Here is a 23,228-nt window from a genome sequence, read left to right on the forward strand (position 1 = left end):
ATGAGAGAGATGCAAATCAAAACCACAATGAGATATAATCACACACCTATCAGAATGGCTGTCATCAAACTGACATGTAACAAGTGTCAACACGGATATGGAGAAAAGGTAACTCTTGTACACTGTCGGTAGGAATGTAAACTGGTACAGCTACTGTAACAAACAGTATAGAGGTTTCTCACAAAGTTAAAAAAAAAAAAACCTACCCCATCTCACATCTTGGTTTATCCCCAAGGGAAATGAAAACGAAATACTGAGAAGATATTTACATTCTTACACTCATTATAGCATTATTTACAATAGCCAAGATATGTAAACAACCTAATTGTCAACAGATGAAGAGATAAGATGTGGTATATATATACAACTGAATATTATTCAGCCATGAAAAAGAAGGAAATCCTGCCATTTGGGACAGTATGGAACACCTTGGAGGCATTATGCTAAACGAAATAAGTCAGACAGAGAAAGACAAATACCATATGATATCGTTTATATGTGAAATCTAAAAAAAACCTGAACTCATAGAAACAGATTAGAAAAGTTGTTTACCTGGGGCTAGGGGGTTGGGGTAAATGGGAAGATGTTGGTCAAAGAATATAACCTTCCAGTTGTAAGATGAATAAATTCTTGGGACCTAATGTACAACATGGTGATTGTAGTTAATAATATTGTATTATATGTTTGAAAGTTGCTAAGAGAATAGTTTTAAAATGTTCTTACCATGAAAAAGTAGTGGTAATTATGTGATGGGATGAAGGTGTTAGCTAATGCTGTGATGGTTATCATTCTGCAACAAATAAATATCAAATGAACACATTGTACATCTTACACTTAAAAATGTTATATATCAATTTTATCTCAATAAACCTGGAAGAAAATTTTTTCAAAATTAAAAAAACAAAAAACATTGTCATAGAACATCTAATCATGTTTGGTTCAGTGGCTTAGTGTGTGTATGAACATAATTTTGTATTTGAGATATTATTTTGGAAATGTAATATATGGTCAACTCTGTGCTAGTGAAACTGTTTATAATTTGTTATGGAATTAAGTTTCTGAATATTCTGAAATGTGACTTAGTACTGTAACTTCCGGGGACTCTGCTACCTTACCAAATTCTAATTTATCCTAGACAGTGGGATGAATCCTTTAACTATCATAGTTTTGAAATGAACTAAATACAAGGGATAGCTGGAAGGCTCAGTGGTTAAGCATCTGCCTTCGGCTCAGCCCATGATCCTGGAGTCCCGGGATTGAGTCCCACATTGGGCTCCCTGCATGGAGCCTGCTTCTCCCTCTGCCTGTGTCTCTGCCTCTCTCTCTCTCTCTCTCTTTCAATGTATCTCTCACGAATAAATAAATAAATAAATAAATAAATAAATAAATAAATAAATAAATAAATAAACAAACAAACAAACAAATAAATAAAATCTTAAAAAAAAAAAAAGAAATGAACTAGATACAAATGAGGGCTTATACTACCACAAGTATAATGCTAGGGGGTTGGAGGAAAAAAATGTGAAGAATGACTATGTAACTTTTCCTGGTGATATCACAAAGAGTGACTAATGATACTATGGACACTTGTTGAATGTTCAAAGTAAAAGAGAGGTGAGAACAGTGACCAGGCATTGAGTTCTTTAGCCATCCTCAGCACCTGCTCCTCAGGATGCAACATCACATCCTTAATCTTCAGAAGCTGTGCTTACTGCTCAGGTGTTAGGACAACTTTGTTAGGTTCCTGGGAAGGTTTACTAAACCCAGTTCTGGGAAAGATCCCCTATGATCTCCTGCTTCATTAGAAAGTCCTCTATTTTAGCATATAATTGCCATGATAGAAAATTTTTTTCTGAATCCATCAGGAACACTTCCCTTTATCTATTTTGGCTTTCTAGTGTTCTGTCAAAGATGAGTAGAAGCACAAAGAGATATGGAAGTAGAAAAACATGTGTTTCCAATTCAACTGAGATTAGAAACTTTTAAAGACCGGGTTATTGTGGGAGAACACCAGGTGTCCCAAAGGTCAGAAACATAGGCTAAACTTATTTTTAAACTATATGTTAGCTATAGTGTTAGAAAATGCTCAGAATATTTTCCTCAATCTCCAGACACTTTTGTAAGTGATAGTCCTATAAATACACCACAGTGTCCAAAAAGCCTGGAAGCATCTAGAAGATAGTATATTCATTGTACGTTTTTCTGATTGTCAGGGTGGTGGAACTCATTTCTTTCATACTTCATGAGGGATGATTACTTTTTTTCTTGCTTTCTAGACAGGATGGCTCTTCCAATGAATCATAAGGATTATGAAATAATAATAATAATAATAATAGTAACTATATGATAAGAATAATAATAAGCATCAACAGCAGAAAGCTCAAGTCAAAGTGGAAAATGAAGTTGTCTAGAGCCTCCTGTTCTCTACTGTGTGACCTTAAAATGAGCATCATTTCTCAAGCTTCTAAGACACCAAAGCACAGATGCATGGTGCATAAACAAATAAGTAGCCACATTAGTGGTGTCCTCTGGGGGTTTAAATCTTATTCTTGTGGCCCCAGGAAGCTGACCAAAGAGAAAAGGGAAGAAAGAAGTACAGGATATTTATCTTTACATTTTGGAAATGCTTTTGATCAGCAGAGCTGGAACAAGTTTCTGTGCTTTTGTGGGAACTACAAATGTTCCAGGGAAGGAAGCAAGATCAAGAGCAGTTTGCTCTTTCAGGGACTTCAAAGCCCATTCATCTAAAGATGTGGCCATTACCATTTTGGCTTCCTCGCTGTGCCTTGGATGGCCCTGTACTTTTCAAGAGGAGAGCCTTGCTGGGTTGGGGCCAGCTCAAACATATTCCTTGGAGTGCAGTGTTCCAGAAAATCTGCCCTTCCTGGCCTGTGCTCTGTGATTACAGTCTCAACCAGGAGTGATCCTTGGACCTACTCGATGAGTCAGACACAGAGGTGAGTGGGACAGGGTGGCCGGACTACTCATTTCCTGCCTCTGTTCCTATTCCAGGTAGGGAGAATTGTAAACATAAGAACAAGGCTGCACCATCCCCACCAGGCTCCAGGTCTCTGATCTCAGTAGCCTGTCTCCTTGCTGAGACTAAGAAATGACCATACCTCACTTCCCCGTGCCCTACCTCCCCAAAAAAGAAAAAAACAAGCACCAACCAAATGAGCAACAACAACAAAAAATGCCAATGCTGTGTGTTTCTCCAGTCCTATTATGACCACAGGTCCAGCATATGACTTGTCCCCTTACTTGCAAGTCAGACCCTGGGAGTGAGATTTGTTCAGTGAGCTGGAGACTTCTTCTGGGCCCAACTTAAGATATGTAATAGCTTTCCAAGTCAAAACAGAAACTGAAATCAAAAGAGAACATAAAAACTAGGGCAAGACCCTAATACCACAGGCCCAATAATCCTGCTCCTATCATTGAGTGGCCCCATGATGCAGGGACCTCATCTGTCCAGTTCATGGTTGTATGCCCAGGTCCTAGTATGAAATCTAAACACACCTGTGGAATGAATGACTAAAGCAGGACCTTGGTGTCACCTATTTCATTATGTGATCTTGGATAAATTTCCTATTGTGTCAAGTTCTCAATTTCTCTCTTCTCAAACGTTCAGCCCACCCACCCTTGTGAGTCACACAGAGAAATTCCAAGAGAATGCCTCTTCGATAGAGGATATGTCTTGGAGCACCTCTGGCAGTATGTTCAGTAAGTGGGAGCTCTTCCTTTTCTCTTTTGAATTGGGTGTACTCTGGTTACCACATCACTCTGACAGTTGAGTTCACTTTTATGTGCTTCAGTAAGTGAAGATAATAATGCTGACATCCTGAATTTCCACCTCTGTCAAGTGAGGAGTAGGGGAAAGTTCATCTTTGAGGAAGGCCTTTTGTCACTCTATGATTTTATTCTCCTCCACTTTCTGGAATTGGTCTCAGAATAAAAAGTAAGAGAGATTGCACTGTACTGTGAACACACAGAAGTGACAGTGATACTGCATTTCTTTGGATGTTTAATAGCCCTCTCTATTTCCTCTGTTTTTAACTAACTTGGTAGTTGAAGCTTTCCTTTTGGATGATGAGCACATGGAATTTTACTCAAAGTAATTTTGAAAAGTCAAATGACAACAAACATAATTTGCATTTAAATATTTCTTTCAGAATTCTGGATGACATGGCTCTTTCAGATGGAAATCATTTTGCTAATAACAAAAAAAGCTTTGATAAAAAATTTTAATATCCTAAGATTTAGATTCTAAGGCTCAGCTTCCAAAGTTGAGTGTTTTATGAACTACCTCAGCTCCAACTAATTGGGAAAGTGGCCCAGGAGTATTAAAGGAATCATAAAAAGGAGAACAGAAAGAAACATATTTCAAACTTATTGATGAATGGATAAAGAAGATGTGGTATATATATATACAATGGAATATTACTCAGCCATTAGAAATGACAAATACCCACCATTTTCTTCAACGTGGATAGAACTGGAGGGTATTATGCTGAGTGAAGTAAGTCAATCGGAGAAGGACAAACATTATATGGTCTCATTCATTTGGGGAATATAAAAAAATAGTGAAAGGGAATAAAGGGGAAAGGAGAGAAAATGAGTGGGAAATATCAGAGAGGGTGACGGAACGTGAGAGACCCCTAACTCTGGGAAATGAACAAGGAGTGGTGGAAGGGGAGGTGGGCGAGGGGATGGGGTGACTGGGTGACGAGCACTGAGCAGGGCACTTGACGGGATGAGCCCTGGATGTAATGCTATATGTTGGCAAATCGAACTCCAATAAAAACATATAAAAAAAATCTGAAAGTGAAAAAAAGGTATTAGAAAGATGGAATTTATAGAAAATTTCATTTTCAGAGCATCTTTTGTTTCAAAAATAAAATGATCTTTAAAAAAAACCAAACTTCTTAATTAATCGTCTTTCATTCCTTCAGTCAACATCCCATTTATATCCAATGTATGTCAGAAATGATATTACGTATCTGGGATCAAGGTCCTCAGTATCCCAGGGTCCTTGGTGACACACAAAAGCAACCCTGAACGTGGTGACTGGATTTCAGTCTCTACTCCTGCCATTAACCAGATGATGACCTTGGACAAATCATTGTGGCTTTTGGGGCTTCATCTATAAAACAGGGATGGATAAGGGATCCAGAGCTAATGCTGTTGGTTTTAAATTTATCTCAATTACAATGACAGAACATAACTAAAGGGCAGTGTTTAGGTAATAGCAAACCATTCTAGAAGTCATATCCTTCTCTTTGTTGAAGTTCATTTCTTAGTGAACACAATATATACATTAAATTTTCATGAAAATATTATAAAACTATTAATTGTTTTTCTCATTTCTTATTCCTTTAGTAAACATTTATGTAATGCCCACTCTGTACCAAAAACTGTGTTGGGTATTTTGAGATCAGTGATGAAACATACATTCTCTGCCTTGGAAAAGTTCACAATGCAGTAGTGGAGACAGAGAAGGAAATACGAGTTTGGATGTCTAGCAATCTTTATAATCAACAAATATTTACTGAGCACCCTTTATGCTTGAGCTATGTCAGTGAAAAAATTGATAATGATTTCTGTTTTCATGGAGTTTATATTCAAGCGTGAAGATCAAACAATGGAGAATAAACATGAAAATAAATGCAGTGGTATGAGAGAAAGTGCAAAAATCATGGTGTATTGAAGAAGTAGAGCAGTTGAGAGAGAATTGGGGACACCTGTGGTGGGGTGGGGGCAGTGAATTCTTATTTTCATAAGGATTTCCTGGTGAGCCTCACTGAAAAGATCATACTGAAGTAAAGGCTTGAAGGAAGCAAGAGAATTAACTAACTATAGGAATATGTGGGGATAGGGCATTATAGGCCCAGAGAGCTGCCAGTGAAAAAGCCCTGAGTTTGCAAACAAGGGTGGCTGGAGCAAAGGGAGAAAGAGGGAGAGTGAAAGGTGATGACAGGAGAGCAAGAGGGACAGGGAGAGGGTGGATTGGGGAAGACCTCTGTGGGGCATTGCAAGGATTTTTTGACTTTTACTGTTGGGTGAAATGAGAGACCTCCCTAAGAGGTTGTGAACAGAGGAGTGACTTGCTCTAAGATTTAAAAGGGCACCCTGGCTGCCATGTAGGGAATGGATTTTGGAGGCTGGGATGGAGGAGGGTGAGATGAATCAATTGGAAAGCTTTTGGAGAAATGTAGCCTACAGAAGTTGGTGGCTTGGGCCAGGGTGGTAGCAGTGGAAACCAAATAAGTGAAGGTACTAGATAGGCAGATGCTGCCAGAGGTTCTAGGTGAAGGAAACAGACATGCACATTACATGTACATTTCATGTATAGAGGATACAAAGACAAAAAAAAAAAAAAAGGCATGATGTGGCTGCAACTATCTCTTGCCAGAAGAACTTTGGAACAAATGCAGTGAGTACAAGCAGATGGCTGAAAGAGGACTTTTCCAATCCAGATGAGCAAAGACTTTTTTGCTGTTTACTATTGTGCTTAGTCCATTGTGTCAATATTTAAGTTAGAAAAATAGAGATACTATTTCAGAAAAAAAAAAAAAACTAAAAAAAACCCCCTCTGCTTTCCTATAGATAACTAGGTTAGCCTTATTTTTCAAATGTACATATTTAGCTCATTTAGCATCTCAGTGTCCTCCCATAGTAAGGTATTTTCTTGTCCAATTCTCACAGTACTAATGTACTAGTGTAATGTGGCACTGGTGGCTGGTCTAAGTTGCCTCTCTACTCTGTAGTTTCCCTCTGTTTTCCACCCTTCTACCCTCTTCAGAAGTGGAGAATGCCTGGTAATGTTGAACAAATTGAGAAGGCTAAAATAGCACTTTGTGGTCAAGTTGACGAAGCTGAACCAAATTGTAGAATCAAAGCCAGTAACTGAACAAGACAGACAAAAAAGCAGATACTTTTGTTTTATTTATCCAAATAAATAAATATTTATCGAGGCCTTATTTCCTCACTTTTCTTTGCCACTTAAGACTGAGTCTGTGAAATGGAGGAAAAGATTTTGATTACATAAAACACCTTGCAAGGGCTCCCTAAAATCTAAGAACTCCCTTTATAGTAGCTACTGATGAGCGGGTAGATTTGTGTACTTGCATACTAAGGAGTAAGGAATGAACTAGAATAATAAGGTTAATGAATACGTGTGGTGAATAGAGATAAATACTAAGCCCAAGGGCAGTCAGAAGGGGGTAGGAAGGATGCTTATCTTATCTATCTTTAAAATTTAAGTGCATTATAGATGCTATTTACAGATACCTGTGAAACTCATTTATATTTAGAGCAACAATATTTTTTTCTTTTCTTTTCTTTTTTCCTTTTTTTTTTTTTTTTTTTTTTTACTGATTCTGTGATCCATTCTTATTTTCTGGAGACGTCAGTGGAAACTGATCTGGGATTTTGAGATAAATGGTGATTTGATGTTATATATAAAGTAGATATTTGTTGTTTCTATATGGAATGCACCCGTAGGAATACAAGGCACAGAATGAGTTTAATCTCTACCACTTATATACAGTCATTCTAATGGAAAGAGGTATTTGGTAGATGAAAAGGAGAAATTACTGACATAACATATTTCCACTACTTTTGGCGCTCTCTGGGTAGAATGAGAAACAGATGTGCAAAATTCAGGCTGGTAATTTCTGTGCTTATTTTCAAGGCTGGTTTAGGAATTAGAATTTTGGGATAGGAACCAATGGTTCCTCTCTCAGTCCTTCCAGTGAGTTTTCAGGTCATTTGACTTCCAAGTGATCATCTATAATGGCGATGTGAGAACTGCCACTTATTCCAGTAACAGTATGATCTGAGCATACAAATTTTCATGTCTGCAGGGAGAAACCAACTGCAACAGACTACACAGATAAGAATGATGCCCTAATGGCATAGGAGATGATTATTAGCGATTCAGACAAATGAAAGCATTTTATCACTATATTTGGGGCATCAAGTTTTTTTTTTTTTCTCTCTATATTACTTACCATTTATGATTTGGGGTAATGCTAAAGTCCTCGGAACCAGTACGTTAACACAGGATATCACATACATCTTCGTAGAGAATACAAACCTAAAAATGTTGTGCTTTTTATGCTAGTAATGTATTGAAATGCCATGCTATCTTTACAAATATTTTACCATATTTAGAATCAAATGAAGAGGAAACAAAAGCCGCTTCAAATACACCTTTGCCTATTCACTGCAATATCAGAATGACTTCCATCAGCCTTCAATTTGTTTGCACTCGGGCTCCCAGAAAAAGTTTCATTTCATAACATCATTTGAGAAAACCTACCACTCTTAATGCCCACATGGAAATGTTCCTGTACAAGCAGAAGAAATAAACTCAAATGTCTGGAAATCACCATGGTCTGAGTATTTTTCCCTTTTTTGCCCCTAATTACCCTCTGAGAAAACAGCAGCTTTTTTTTTTTTTTTCTCTCACCCACTGTGAAAGTTATGAGATTCTTTTGCTCGAATCACCCACAAGGAAGGCTTGGGAAGTTCACGTTCCTTAGAGAGTTGCCAATTCTGCTAAAGAAGATGAAATGCCCATATCATACGTGCCATACCCCACGGCTAGCCAGAGGGAGAACAAAGGTAGCGCGGCCACCGCAGGTCAGCCTAGCCTAGGGGGCCTTTCAATTTCATGTAGAGGGTCAGCCAAGGCATTGGCTCAAAAGTAAGAGCATCGGGGCCATCCCACGGCATCTTGGAACATCTGTTGGGGCGATTTCTGGCGATTTGTGGGTCAGGGGCAGAGGTACTGGATTCCGCCCGTTTACCCCCGCAGAAGATGATGCGTAAAGGCTCCTCGCTTACCTGTGAAGTTAATCTTCAGCAAGTAGTCCTTGTACAACTTCTTCCCGTCCAGGATCTTCATCGCGTCGCAGAGCTTGGTGGTGTTGGGGCAGAGGGTGCGCTGCATTTTGTGCAGGGCGTGCGCCATGGCGTACACGGCGTTCACCACGAACATGATCTTCGACTCCTGCTCGTAGTTGCTGCTGTCTAGGGCCAAGCGCTTGTCGCACGCGCGCCGGTGGTTGCGCTTGTTCTGGAGGCTGCACTGGAACTTCTGCTCCCAGAAGTCCCGGAACCAGGGGTTCCGGTGGTTGGTGTAGGGGTCGAGGCTCTGGAAGTAGCGGTCGAACTGGCGCACGGGGTGCGAGGCCAGCTCCAGCGTGATGGCGCCGTCGGCCACGTGCTCGCTGCCCTTGACGATGCTCTCCTGCGCGCCCCAGCCGTCGCTGGCCACCCAGGTGAACGAGGCGTTGGCGCGGCCCGCGGCGGCGATGAGCTCGCGCGAGTCGTCGCTGCGCATGAAGAGCACCACGACGCGCGCGTTGGGCTTCTGCAGCAGCTCGCGGACCACGCTGTCGTAGGACTTGCGGATGTTGGAGCGACCCACCTTCTCGGCCGTGGCGATGCAGATGTTGCGCTGGCGCGCTTCCTGCTCGAAGGCCTCGATGCCCGTCTCCCCGTAGTCGCCCTCCGACGCCACCGTGGACACGTAGGTCCAGTTGAAGAAGCGCAGGATCTCGGCCATGGCTTTGGCCTGGTAGAAGTCGGGGGGCACGGTCCTGGCGAAGTAGTCATAGCGCGACTTGTCGCTGAGTTTGGCGCTGGTGGACGCGTAGCTGATCTGAGGGATCTGGAAGAGGCGGAGCAGGTTTGCCACCTGGCGGGAGGGAGAGAGCGAGAGGGGCCCGTTTTAGACGCCTGGAGGTGGTAGAGGGACAAGGAGAGGGAATGATCCCACCCAGACTGCTTAGCCAGCCCCCCGTTTCACCTCCGGACGGCTGAAGTTTGCTCAGCCCTCTGCCAGGCACCCCTCCCCCCCGGCCCCGCCTGGACACTGGGGTTGGGATAGGAGGGAGGAGGTTTCCAGCAGGTTCTCTGTGCTCTGGGAAAGGGTGTCCGTGGAGGAGTGAGAAGGGCGGGCCTGCCTGTCTCCCAGGCTTTTGTTTGCCAGGCCTCGCAGGCTGCAGTCCACCCTGCTCAGGTGTCTTCCCTGTGGTTAAGTTTCTGGAGCCTGCCATAGCTCAGTCAGGCAGTGAGCTACAGGGACTTGGCCACCCCGGTTTTTAGACGACTTGGCTGCGGTTGTATAGAGAGAGCCTGGGTGTTGTCTGATTCTCACTTCCCCCTCTTTTGCTAAAAATGGCCATCTCTGAAAGAGTTTAATTTGGGAACCTTATGCCACATGGACAGTCCAAATTAGACATTTATTATCTAGGTTAAGAAAAAAAAAATCGATTCTTTTTGGTCCACTCCAAATTTTAGGCATATGCTTTTCTAGACTTCCAAAAAGCTTGACCGACATTTTCTTTGCTTTCCTTTTCCTTTGGAAAATGTTGTTTCTGTTTGGACCATGTGGAAGGAGAGCATACAGATGCTATTCTGGTGGTATTTTTGATTAAAAAGCAAATAAGGAAGCATTAAAAACCTTATCAAGAAAGAACCTCTACTTCAAGATTTTAAAGCTTGAATAAAGACTTTAAATTTGTTATAATTCACCTAATCACTAATATTTCACCGTTTTTATTGATTGCAGAATAAAAAAAGGAAAATGACACTAGCTTATCAAGGGGCATTTTATGCGTGGAGGATTTGCATGAATATATATCTCAAAATATCTGCACCCATTATATGCATATCTAATAATAAGTTTATTTTAAATTTTCCTGGATACTTCACATATTCTGAACACTTCTATCTCTGTACTGACTTCAGGTAAGTTACCTGACATACAAATTGTACTTTAATCAGAAACAACATTGAATATTCTGGTATACTCTATGAGTACTTTGAAATTTTCCTTCTGGAAATTGTGGTTTCAGGCTTACATTTGACATGTAGGAAGCACAGCTTGAAATAGGCAGCTGTTAGCAAAGAGCACAAGTAACCTAAAACAACTGACATCTGAGTCCGGATTAATCATCATTTCATCTGGCAAAGGAAACCAACAGCCAAGTTCATACACAGCCACACAGCATGTTCTTGGAGATCTGGCCTGCTATTAAAACCAACACTTGATATAGCCCAAAGCTATCAAAAATGTTTTCGATATCTTTTCAAACCCTGGTACTTCTCACTTAACTACTAATAAGAACAGCTAGAATATCTGGCCCTGGCCATGCAAAACAAAGCAAATTTAAGAACCAAATCTTTCTTGCATTTGGCAAAAAAAAAAATAAAAAAATAATAATAATCTAGGATATGGATGAATTTGGGAAAATAGAGGTAAGCGGCTGAGAGGCTGGGTGGCTGAAGACTAGTATGCCATTTATTTCTTCTTTTATCAGGACCAGGATACCCTGAATAAAATGACCTGCACTGACTCATTTGAACACGGAAGTATTGCTTGTTTGTTCAGCCTGATTGATGTGGGAATAAGCATGTACTGTCATTACTTCTAGACTGATTACCTGGCTTCCTTCGGACTTCTGTACCATGGTGGCAGACTGGCAATAAGAGAGAGCCCTGTGTGTGCATAGGCTTGGCTTGGTAATGGTGTTTCTGGGTAGCACTGGAGAAGCTATCTCCTCTTGATGCTACAGTTTATGCTCATCTTCAAGTTGCATTCATCAAGACCTTAACTCCTCAGGGAGGCAGGGAATGAAAGGACCTGAAAAATGCCCAGAGATATTATTTTCTGGCAGCTAGGAGCCAAGAAAGTGCCAAAACTTCCTTCTCCCAGAGGGGCAGAAGTAATGAGAAGCTGCTTAAGAAAAGAGTTCTTGTCCGTTGACTGATAGGATCCTGTGGCTTCACGTCCACCTCTCCAGGATATCTGGAAACAATTTTTAGACAAGGCAGGCTGTACAATGGAATGAACTATGTATAGAATATCGTCAATGTGAAAAGGATTCCCTGCACTGGGAAGGGCCACGATGAGCTGTGGCATGTTTGGGAGGATGGTGGGCTAGAATAAAACTGTGATTATTACAGTTATTATAATTATTCACAGTGTGTGGCTATGAATCTGAAAGGGGAAGAGCAGAAAGATATCCGGGTGGGAAGAATAGGGGAGAAGAACAGAAGCGATGTTGTGGCATACACCATGGATTGTCTAGCTGTTGTTGGTAGGAGCTTTCTTATTAACATAAAGCTTGAAACTAGGGTTGGGGGATATCCAGATAGTTGTCAGCTGGATGTTTCCTATCTCATTTGTCTAGAAAGTGGGCATCTGAAGCATTCCTGACTTGCTTTACTGGCCATATGGTTTCTCTGAGAAAGCATGAAGGAATAAGGGGAACTCCTACACTGGACATCATTTTAAAAGTAAAAGAAGAACCATTTTGGGATGGGGAAGTAATGTGGAATTTTGGAAGAAAATTATCCAATTATATTATTAGCAGGAGTGGAGGAAGGAGAATGAGGATCAAGCTATATATATTTTATAGCAAAAAATGGTTTAAAAGTAGAGGTACACTCCTCATGGACAGAGACTAAAAAGGTACATAGCTTAAGAGAGATAGAAATACTTAAAAAATAATTCTTACAATATAGAATAGATTCAGTAGAGCATGAAAGACAAGATCTCCAGACAACTCACTGGGTTGCTAGCCTACATGGGGACATTTGAGTGATAACAGAACTAGTGACAAGGGATGGTTGTTAGAGGCACGCCGGGTCATCGGGCATGCCCACGGACAGCATAAAAGATGGGAATGAACCTGAGAGAAGGTTCTGTGTAAAACTAATGCACAGTATGTGAAAATGGAGCAAAGTGATTGCTTTTGTCATTTTGTATTTAAATTATGTTTCAGGAGAAGATTTAGTGAGAAGAATCATTGGCTAGTGAAGGTGATTCCAGATGGTGAAAGGAAAGATCATGTCCAGTCCCTCTGGCTTCTTCCTTTCTGCCAGTGAGAATGTTCTCTAACCTGGAGATGGTGATACAATTATTTGAAAACGTTCTCTCACATCAGTGTGTGAGAGAAGACCAAACACAAACCCGTAATCATGTTATTTGAGTTTGCTTCCATTTCTGAGTTCTGGAAGAAATAGCAGATTAATCTATGGAATCACCATTAGTAATCTCTGAGAAATCAATAATGGGAGGACTGTCAGAGAGTGAAAAGGGAGGAGGAAGGGCAAATTCAGGAAATGTAAATTAAGAGTTGAATAAATCAATATGCAGGATGTATTTTGGTAACTCTACAATAGAGTTTTTATTATTATTATTATTATTAGAGAGCATGCAAATGCTTAGAAAGGCGCAGCACTGATTCACTAAGAATGAATTTCACTAGAGAACATCTCAGCGTTAGTAGAACTATTTAGGGAAGAATTGTAGCCCTGGAGGACCTTGACTTCAACAAGGCATTAGTAATATTACTTGGAGTCTTGTGGAAAAAGGAAACTGATGGGAATTGGGTGAGAAAATTGAATGTATTCAAAGAGAACAGTTAGGAACAAAGTCTATGAGGTCGTCAAGTAAGATTAAATTTTTGGTATCCCTGGGTGGCGCAGCGGTTTGGCGCCTGCCTTTGGCCCAGGGCGCGATCCTGGAGACCCGGGATCGAATCCCACGTCGGGCTCCCTGCATGGAGCCTGCTTCTCCCTCTGCCTGTGTCTCTGCCTCTCTCTCTCTCTGTGACTATCATAAATAAATAAAAATTAAAAAAAAATAAATTTTTATCAGCGACCTTGCAAAAGAAAGTAAATAAGCCACATGATCTTTATGTTTTAGAGCTGGAAGGAACCATGAAAATGATCTAAACCTTTTGTTTTATAGACGAGGAAGCTGAACCTCACAGGGTGAAGTGACTTTCCAGAATTTACACAAAATAAGCAGAAAAGCTGAGAGCCTAATCTCTTGATTTCTCCATAGGACTAGACATCCTCCCTGGTAATAAGAGCATAGGGAGAGACATGAATTTATAGATTGAAGTTAAAATGACAAAAGTGGACAAAGAACTAGGGCAAATGAGGTTACAAATGCAAAGCTGAGCATTGCAGTTCAGCACCAGAAATCCAAGGGGAGCTAAAATCAAAGATGGATTATTGAAGGGTTCACTCCCTTTAGACATCAGTTCACAATTCCTCAACAGTGAATAGGGAGGAACTATCCCACAGTCCCTATTCTTTGAGTTACTATTGACAGACTACCCTTTTTGGGAAGCCTTTTAAGGATCCCTTGTGCTTTTAATAGTCCTAATATTTTTGTGCCAGCTAGCGTTCTAGCTGTTGTAGATGTATTTTCTGCTTTAATTCTCATAGCAATGTTATGCAGTAGATACTACCATTAGCCTGTTGTATAGGTTGAGGAAGTGAGGCACAGAGTGCCTCAAGATCTTGCTAAAGAGCCCAAAGTGATAGGATTTGGCACTGTGTTCACCTTCCCAGACTTAATCTGTTCTACAGTCCAAGCTCTGAACCTCTGCCATATGCAATTCTTCTCACTTATACTATGGGCATGATATATTTCAAGTTATAACATGTTTGTCTTTTTATAATTTCTGATAGCATAAGCTCCTTGATGTGAGGGCCATGAGTAATCACTCCTTGTTATCAAAAGTATATATATGTTTTTTTATTGTTCAATCTGTATTTTCCAGTGACTCCGTAAACATTTGTTTTCTGATTGGCCATCTTCAGAGATAACAGCAGTTGTCTGAGAATCCACTGGGAAATTTTAACTGTGAGTTTGAAAGCTTCAAGCTATAAATATCATGATCATGTGTGACTTCATGATTTACGTGAGAAATGCACTGACCTTATGGCGGAGCCTGTTATTTCCTAGGGCTGGAGAGGCTGCACACAGATTTAACAGAACCCATTCCCCTATGTAGCACAGATTATAGTTTGATATTCAGTACTCACACACCTTGGAGTATCCATTTTCTGAATGGCTTGAATTTATGCAGGACTAGCCATTGCCATGTTTTCATTGTAACCTATATAAGTCACAAATATATCAACCCTGTTGGCTTGAGTAGAAACATTTAGAATGCTGGGCATGGCCAGGTACTATTACCCACATTAGCAGATGACATGGTCTAAAATTAAGACTTCTTGTATTAATCTCATTTTTGTAGCTGCAAGCTGGAGTTATTTTAGGATGGGCATGAGCTGCAATAGTTGTCCAACAAACCAGTGTTACGTGTTGTTGACCACCTGCCACCATTTCCTCATTCTTATACCCTCCAGAGGAACTCAGTTCCATGTAATCCCTCCAATGTGTTATGTTTCCTGTCTATGCATTAAGTTCACTGTATACAATGTTCTCAAGTCTGCATGCTGTTGCACATGCTGTTCCTTCTGCTTAAAATGACCTTTACCACTTGTCTGCTCAGTGCCCTGGGAAACCTTTCTTGATGCCTCACTTGAAGCTGAGTTGTGCCCATTATCTGAGACTCTTGAGCTTCTTGATGTATTTTCCTCATGGTGTCAAAGTATAACAGTAATTTCTATTTGCTAATTCCTCTACTGGAACAAGAACTCTTAAGGACAGGGGATGTGTATTGTTAATTTCTGTTTCCTCCGTGCCTTGCAGAGTAGAGAGATGTTCCATAATGTTTGCTAAATGAATGAATTGATTAATGAGTGGGTAGTTTGCTGCTGTCCCATGTAATCTTTTCTATTACAAGGATAGATTTCTGTGGGGAAAAAATAGCTAGCCATTAGCAGGCAATGTAAAGATACTCTCAAACACTGTTGATAAACAATTTGGTGTGCAATGTGGATCCTTCGCTAATTATATTCAGTTCTCCACTAAAATGAGGTGACACACAAGACATGGAATTGGCTTAGACATTAAGGAATCTGGAGCAAAGAATTTCATACTATTAAAACTGATGTCTTCAAATTATCTCTGTGTTATTAATAAGGAGTATACAAAAGGGAGTCAGTATGATCAACTGGCCATGAAGCCAATTCCTTTTAGGCTAGAAAACTGTCTTTTTATTCAAAGGAAGGAAAACAAGGGGCCTTATCCATGAAATCTAGTTCTCGAATAACATAGACCTTAAGTAGGAGTCATATAAATGTATATCTGGTGCAGGCTTCACCAAATGAACTGGTAGTAAGGTCTGCTGGTAAGGTAAAGGTTTTCTGGAGACAAATGCACCGTGTATAGGATACAATACATATGCAGCCAGACACTCAGCACTATCATCATTTGCTCTCTTATTCTTTCTTGGGAATGTCTAAAACTTTCCCTTTCCAATAATCAATATCTGATTGTGGACTGATTCTACTGTAGGCATCAAAATCATCCTTATGCACTTTTGGGAATTTTGAGTTAAAGACCAATTTATTTGGAAGTTTTACTTCTCCTGACACTTTTTATCAAGTCAGGAGGACTCTTCTTTTTAGGACTCCAGGTGTCATGCTTCATTTCAATGATGTTCTGATCATGAGATCAAAAGGGTATGAACTGTGGGAAAGAGCTCAGGTAATCCGTTCTTTGATGTTGTGAAAAGGGAATATGAATTCGAAATTTCAGGCACCTGTGATCCTCCACATCAGTCCTGCGGCCACCCTTCCCATTCAGGATATCCAGGATGTACCCATTTCAGACACTAGCTTTGTGCCTTCTGTGATGGCATAATGCCAAATACTTTTTTTTCAACAGAAGACAGAAAAGGAGTGTGCGAGTTTAGAGTCTAGTAGAAATAGATTTCCTACTCGAGTGATTGTTCATTCACAAGGATGCTTTTCAGTGCTTTCATTGTCATTGGCATCTGAGACTATGCTAATACATGAACAGGAACAACAATGACTGATTTTTATGTGGAACTGTACTTACCTACAAGAGTTCCAGATGGTGAGAGGCATCAAAGTTTTGCTTTCCAAGAGAAGTGCTATCTATAGCGCTGAAGTATATACACTTGAAAAATAACTCCTGTGGCTGTCCTGGGAATTAGAAGCTCAATAATAGCCTCCATGGGTTTGCCTTTGCATTCTTTGCTGCTCCTATCTCTTTGGGGCTGTTTTCTAAGAATAAGTCTGTAACTTTAATTGTTTTATCACACATACAGTGCCGAAAGCTTTGTTTCATTCTTTTAATTAAACGATTATATATAAGCCTGGAAGAGAAACACTGAGTGCTGCACTTTGAACCATCTGCTGCCTTATAACACATGTTATTACATAAAGCAGGTTTTAAAAGTTGTGCTGGTAAGAAACCTCAGTGACCCTTCTATTTCAAATGATAAAGTTGCACGGTTAGCTGTACAAAATCCCGGATTGGCTTGTATTTTAAACTGCAACTGGAGGTGGTATATAGTTGAGAAACTGCCTGAGGAATTCAAGCTGTTCACATCACATGAGTTATCTGCCCATAAAGGATGCCAATCATATTGTTATTGTGGAAAGGATTAGTCATTTTTTTTTTTTTTTGGACCACACTACCTGCAGCACATCTGGGAACATTTTGCATGAAAACAGTTGATTGCAGCCCATGTCTGAAGGCCAGAGATTAATCTGGATTTAGGAAATCACATAATAGAGTGCAGCAAATGCCAGTTTACTCAGTAATCTGCAAAAGTCACTAACTCTTACATGCTGTAGCCCCAAAACACCAAAGATTCATGTTGCCTTTCCTATTCAACAGCATGACTCAGTTCCAATGATTTTGTATTGGCGGTCCAGACAAAGGATTCCTTATTCATGGCAAAAACTTACAAAAATGGCTTGAAGTTAACCTGATTTCTATCCCAACCTGTCCTGAAATCATTGTACTCCACACCTGTGGTTTCCAACCCAGATAGTAATGTACTTTCATTTTCGTCATTTGTGACAAAAGGATTTATAAATAGAAAGGTTATCCATTTTGGCATTCTCATAGCTGAAATGATATGCAGACCATATAGATCCCTTGAGTCACATTTTTTCAGGAGACCAGCCATAAGACGTCAAGTTTCTCATAAATGACAATGCCACTCTGCATTGGGCAAGTGTCTGTCTTGCTCCCTTATCTCAGGAATAACTTTACTTCCTCTGACTTAGCAAGTACTTGCAAGAAGAACCAGAAGGCATTTTGCCCACTGAATCAGTCTGCGTCTGATTTTTTTTTTCTTTTTTTCCCTCCATGAATTTATTTTCACGAGAAATCATGGAACTGAATTCATTTGAGTTCTAGTCACTAATAACGGGATTAAAAGGCCTATGTCAGATCTGGTCCAGAGTATATTAATGTTTGTCAGCCACACCAGCAAAAGCATGGTTCCCAGGATGACCTGACACCATCAGACCTGTTAGAAGCATGTCCTTTAGTACCTTTGGTATTGATTTTTCTTTCAACAGATCTGTCAGGGATGAAAGCAGATAGTGTTGTGGTCGAATGCTCAGGGTTGGAATCAAATGGGCCAAAATTTGGAGTCCCACCTCCTTCCTTCACTAGTTGTATCCCTTAGGCAAATTATTTTAACTCCTTGAGCTTTAGTTTCTTCATCTATAGAAAGGAAATAATAGTATCCCCTTGCTTGAAGAGTTATGTGAGGATGTAGTCATAACACATGTGAAGTACTTGGCTCACTGGCCAGCACTTAGTAAAGGCTCAATAAATGATAGAGATGCTGATAATGTCAAACCCAGCAGTCATTCATCCAGCAAACTTTGATCAGTGCCAATGGTACCAGGCAATATTCTAAAATGTAGGTCTTTCTATGATCTACTATCTACTTTCTATGATCTACTTTCTATGGTCTACTAATTTCCACAAAGCTATAGCCTGGTACAAGACAAAGAAACATTACCAAAGATTAAAATTTTGAGGTACATGCATACAAACTTATACAAAGACACAGGTGAAGGAGTGACTAATGACACTCAGGTGAGTCATGGCAGGCTCCGATGGAGAGGAAGCATTCAACCTTGATCTTGAAGGATCAATGAAACTTTGCCAGGTAAAGAAAGAGAAAAGGAAGTTTTTAGGCAGTTGAAAGAATACAAAGACAAAGAAGAGTATTTGTTCTAATAGTATAACAGTACAATTCAGGATTGTTGGGGCAACCGGTGCTTTGCAAGATTTAGTTGAAGGTAAAGAAAAATAGAAGGACTGTGGCTAGATTGATAAATGTTTTATATGCTATGCTAAAGATTTTAAAAGATAAAAGGCTATTAAAATTTTTAATTAAGGGAATAGCATGACCAAAGGTGTGTTTTAGAAAGGCCATAGTGGATGACATCCAACTTGAAAAGAAAGAGTCAGAGAAGGTTAATGAGGTGGGCAAAACAATCCAACCTTGGCTGTGAGTTCATGTAATCCCAGGAGGATGAATAAATTAATACTAGAAATATCAAGACTGGAGGTATAAAGAAAAATTTGAGTCCACTTAAAACTGTTTTATTTGGTTGGTAGTAATCACTAAAATGCTTATGTCTCCTTTGTTATCCTGTTTGGGTCATTATGGATCACTTGAATCCTCCTTGGAAGGAAGCAATTCATAAATAAGGTTGGTTGTTGGACAGTATAAAAAGGCTAAAAAAACTTTTAAGTCCCTGGAAGCATCTTGGAAAAGTTAACATAAAGACTTCCTCTAATGTGGATAAGAAAACCAAGAGTCAGTTAAGTAGCCATTGGCAGCAGTTGAAATTTGCTGGATGGCATCAACCCGTGTTTATTGTTGCATTTCTTTAAATCTGGTTCTCAGTGATATTCCTTAAAACTACTGTATAAGCATGGATAATCTGTGCTTAATACATACATAGTGTTTTTACTTCTATGGAAGGTTACTGTTTTATAGAAAAATTCTGAACGAATTATAGATTATGTGTTCAATCACATCTGTTTTCCACATTGGGAAAGCTTAATTGCCTGGTTTGTGTTCTATGAGGGCTCACTGTGAACCTGATGGCAACTACCCAAACTGGAGGCACAGTGCCTGGGAGAAACCAACTCATCCCTGGGATGCATGCCCTGCACATTCAACCCTAATAAGTGATGGCAAATGTTTCAAGATGCTTTGCCATTCTGACCACTTGGCAAGGAAATCTGGTCTATATTTGGAATATAATTTTTGAAAGTGTTGCTTCTATTGTGTTCTCCCCTGTATGGCAGTTCCCTCTGTTGGAAGGTAAAGTCAGAGCTGGCAAGAATCAGGACTTTGTCACTAGTAACAGAGGGATTTCCATAATATACCAGGTGGTTATGTCAAAAATAGCATCACCACAATTTTAGTGTCCAAAGTCCCACTGATATACTGCCTGGAGTATCAATGTTTGCTTAGAGCTTAACTCCAAGTGTTTTTGCAACACTGTTCTTTAAATTTCCGAAGTCCATTAATTAGAAAAATGCTCTGTAAGTTTTCAACTGCATTTTTCATAGACCACTAAAAGCGCTTCTACTACATTAAATCAATGAAATTTCATTATTATAAACTGCTAAGTGTTGGCTCCTTCCATACTGAAATACTGAGCCTTATATATATTGATCCATTTAAAAGGCACATGTTTAACAGTATTTGAAAAGAGAACTTTGTGTTGTTAAAGCAAAATCATATCTCAGATTTAGCTAAAGGAGTCCCATTTCAATTAGCTTGTCAATTTATCTATCTCATAGTATAAACCCTTGCTGATATGTCAGGAATGTCTGCATTCTTTGCTTTTCATCCTATGGCCTTCATCATAGACATGTGGCCGCAATAGGAGCTGGTTCTCAGCCATGGGCTATTCTGTTGCCCAGTGGACAGTGGTCCTGATGGCACTTGTTTTTCACAAGAGTAGTTTCCAAATAAACACATGACAGAAGGGGAATTAATTAAGGAGTAAATTAACCCTAAAGCAAAGGGAAAAAAACAGTGCATCTTAGATAATTACCTCTGATGAGACATTTCTACAATGTAACAATGTTAACAAAAACATTTCAAAATTGCTGTTGCCTTCTTCCCTACGATAAAGGATAAAGTCCTTGAACAGCATTGTCCTTTTTTTTTTTTTTTTTTTTTTTTTTTTTTTTTTTTTTTTTTTTTGGAGGAGGGGAAGCAGGAGCAATGAGGGGAGATTTCAAAACAATTGACTTTGTGAGATTGCTTTAGAATATTAGAATGAAAAGTCTGGAAAGGAAATAAATAAAAGATTCTATCTGAGATAACATTTGAGTTGGAGTTTTCTGAAGCTTAGGCTATGTGATGGGATGATCAGCATAGCAGTGTGGGAGGCAAGCTATGGGATCCTAATGTTAATTCTGCTACTTGAAAAAACGGTAGAGACTTGAACTAGGTACCTGACCTTTATGACCCTCAGTTCCTCCAAGAATTGTTTCTCTTAGACTGGAGATGTTAAAAGTAAAAAAAAAAAAGCTAAAAATATTATATAATTGTAATATCAGTAATAACATGTACTAAAATCTGAAATGTTAAATGCTCATTATGTGTGAAACACTATTTTTGTGGGTTTTATGTATTTTCTCATTTAATTCCTACCAGTAAGAGAGTACTACCAATCTTTCCATCGTAGACATGAGGAAAAAGGCAATGAAAGCTTAAATAAATCCTAGTCAGCCCACATTCAGAGTTTTAAATCAGTGAGCTGAAATTTTTCAAGAAAGGTATGCTAAAAATGTATAGTTGTAGCATGTCTGTACTATGATCATTGTATCTGCAATATTGAACTTACTAAATGCAACTATCATCTTTAATTTTCTGGTGAAAAAGACACAGTAAAGATGGATTCGTGAATGGATCTCTAGAGCTGTCACTGCTTTTCATGAGGACAGGGTGATGTTTCCTTTTCTTTTGCATTAAGTATGTGCATAGTATGTGACATACTTGGCACTCTGATGACTCTTTATGCAGAGAGACTGTGTAGAGCTAGATTGGACTACGGACGTGATCCTGACTGTATCTGGGATGGCCCTGGGTGCCCAGCTTTGTTACCTTGGACGGTTGTCTCTGGAATAGTCAGTCTAAGGACAAATGAAATAGAACCCCTAGAGCTGCTCTCAAATTGAGGCATCTTTTGTGGCACGTGTGTAGGCAATGTAGGAGTGAGAAGTGGGGAGACTTTTGTCCCACATGCTCAGTTTGCTGCATCATTTTTCTTTTGCATCAAAACCAGACTACCCACTGTAGGAAAATGCTTATTTTAAATTTATGAGCATCTAGACTAATCTAGAATAGGTGGGTCATAGCTATGACCCACAAATCCAAGATGTGTTTAGGGATCTTCAACCTTCTCGATATGTAGCAGGTTATCATCCTGTTAATACTTTCAATTCATTAAAAACAACAACAACAACAACAACAACATTTATTCTTACCCTGGTAGAGACATTATCCTAAGTGCCCTCTGTACAAAGGCAAAAGGTGGTTTATAGTTTCATAGAAGAATAGATATACAAATAAACTATTATAGTAGCAGAGGTGAGTATTTATGTAGTGGAAACTTGGGAAGGGTTTCTCAAGAAGGGTAGGGTTGGAACTGAGAACTGAAGGTAGATAGGGTTTGGCAAGGCCTATAGACAGCTAAAGAGCATTACATTCCAGGTGGAAGAAACACTGTGTTCTCACTTTCATGAGAGAATATGCAGATCATATCTGAGAGACTATGAGAAAGCAGCTTTCCAGGGAGCCTTCAGAGGCAGGCTTTCTGTTTACACTGATCTGAATGTCTTTTTCCTGTTAATGTCCATTCCTTTCTGTTCATTTTGTTATTCTCTCTAGTCTCCTAGTGCTTAGGATGTCGGTGATACTCAGGTGCTTTTCTTGTACCTGTTTTATATATAGATTTGATATTTCCTAATTTGCTTAAACAGGTCTCAGGGACTCATAAGATGTCTGTTTTTAAATTTTACTTTATATTCTCTCCCCAGACAGACTCTACACAATCATGTTCTTGATGTTCCTGAAATATAAATGCTTAATAGATGCTTATTTTCTGATGAAAAATGATTTTATGAGAGCCCTAGTTGTAATATGTCAGTAATTGAGATTCTCGATTCACCAAATTCATAAAAATACTACCTTAATCAAGTGAAGTAACAACTAGCCGGGCTTTTTCAAAGTGATCCTGACAGAAAGAGTCTATTATTTATTTTGCTCCATGTTTGTTACTACTTCCCTTGTAATCCCTTCTATCCCAATAGTAGAGTATTTTTCTTGTGTAACACATAAAATTAAGAAATGCCCTTAAATGCCATACAGTTCAAATACCAATATATTGCTTCAATCTCCTCAAAAATGGGTCATTTTTCCTTGAATAACTACAATGACAGAAGACTCACTTCCTCATGCCCCCTGCTCTTTCATTTC

The 23,228-nt window shown here is 39.5% G+C and overlaps 1 protein-coding gene across 2 annotated transcripts in view; it reads right to left on the reverse strand.

The window, feature by feature from the left end:
• GRM3 (glutamate metabotropic receptor 3) overlaps positions 1–23,228 on the reverse strand; it is a 209,478-nt gene that overhangs the window by 61,126 nt on the left and 125,124 nt on the right. For both annotated transcript variants that reach the window (XM_072784376.1, XM_072784377.1), the window contains one exon: positions 8,848–9,703. In XM_072784376.1, the coding sequence (XP_072640477.1) occupies positions 8,848–9,703 (856 nt within the window). The remainder of the gene's footprint in view (positions 1–8,847; positions 9,704–23,228) is intronic.

Source organism: Canis lupus, chromosome 18 (assembly GCF_048164855.1).
Source record: "Canis lupus baileyi chromosome 18, mCanLup2.hap1, whole genome shotgun sequence".
Classification (NCBI taxonomy): Eukaryota; Metazoa; Chordata; class Mammalia; order Carnivora; family Canidae; genus Canis; species Canis lupus.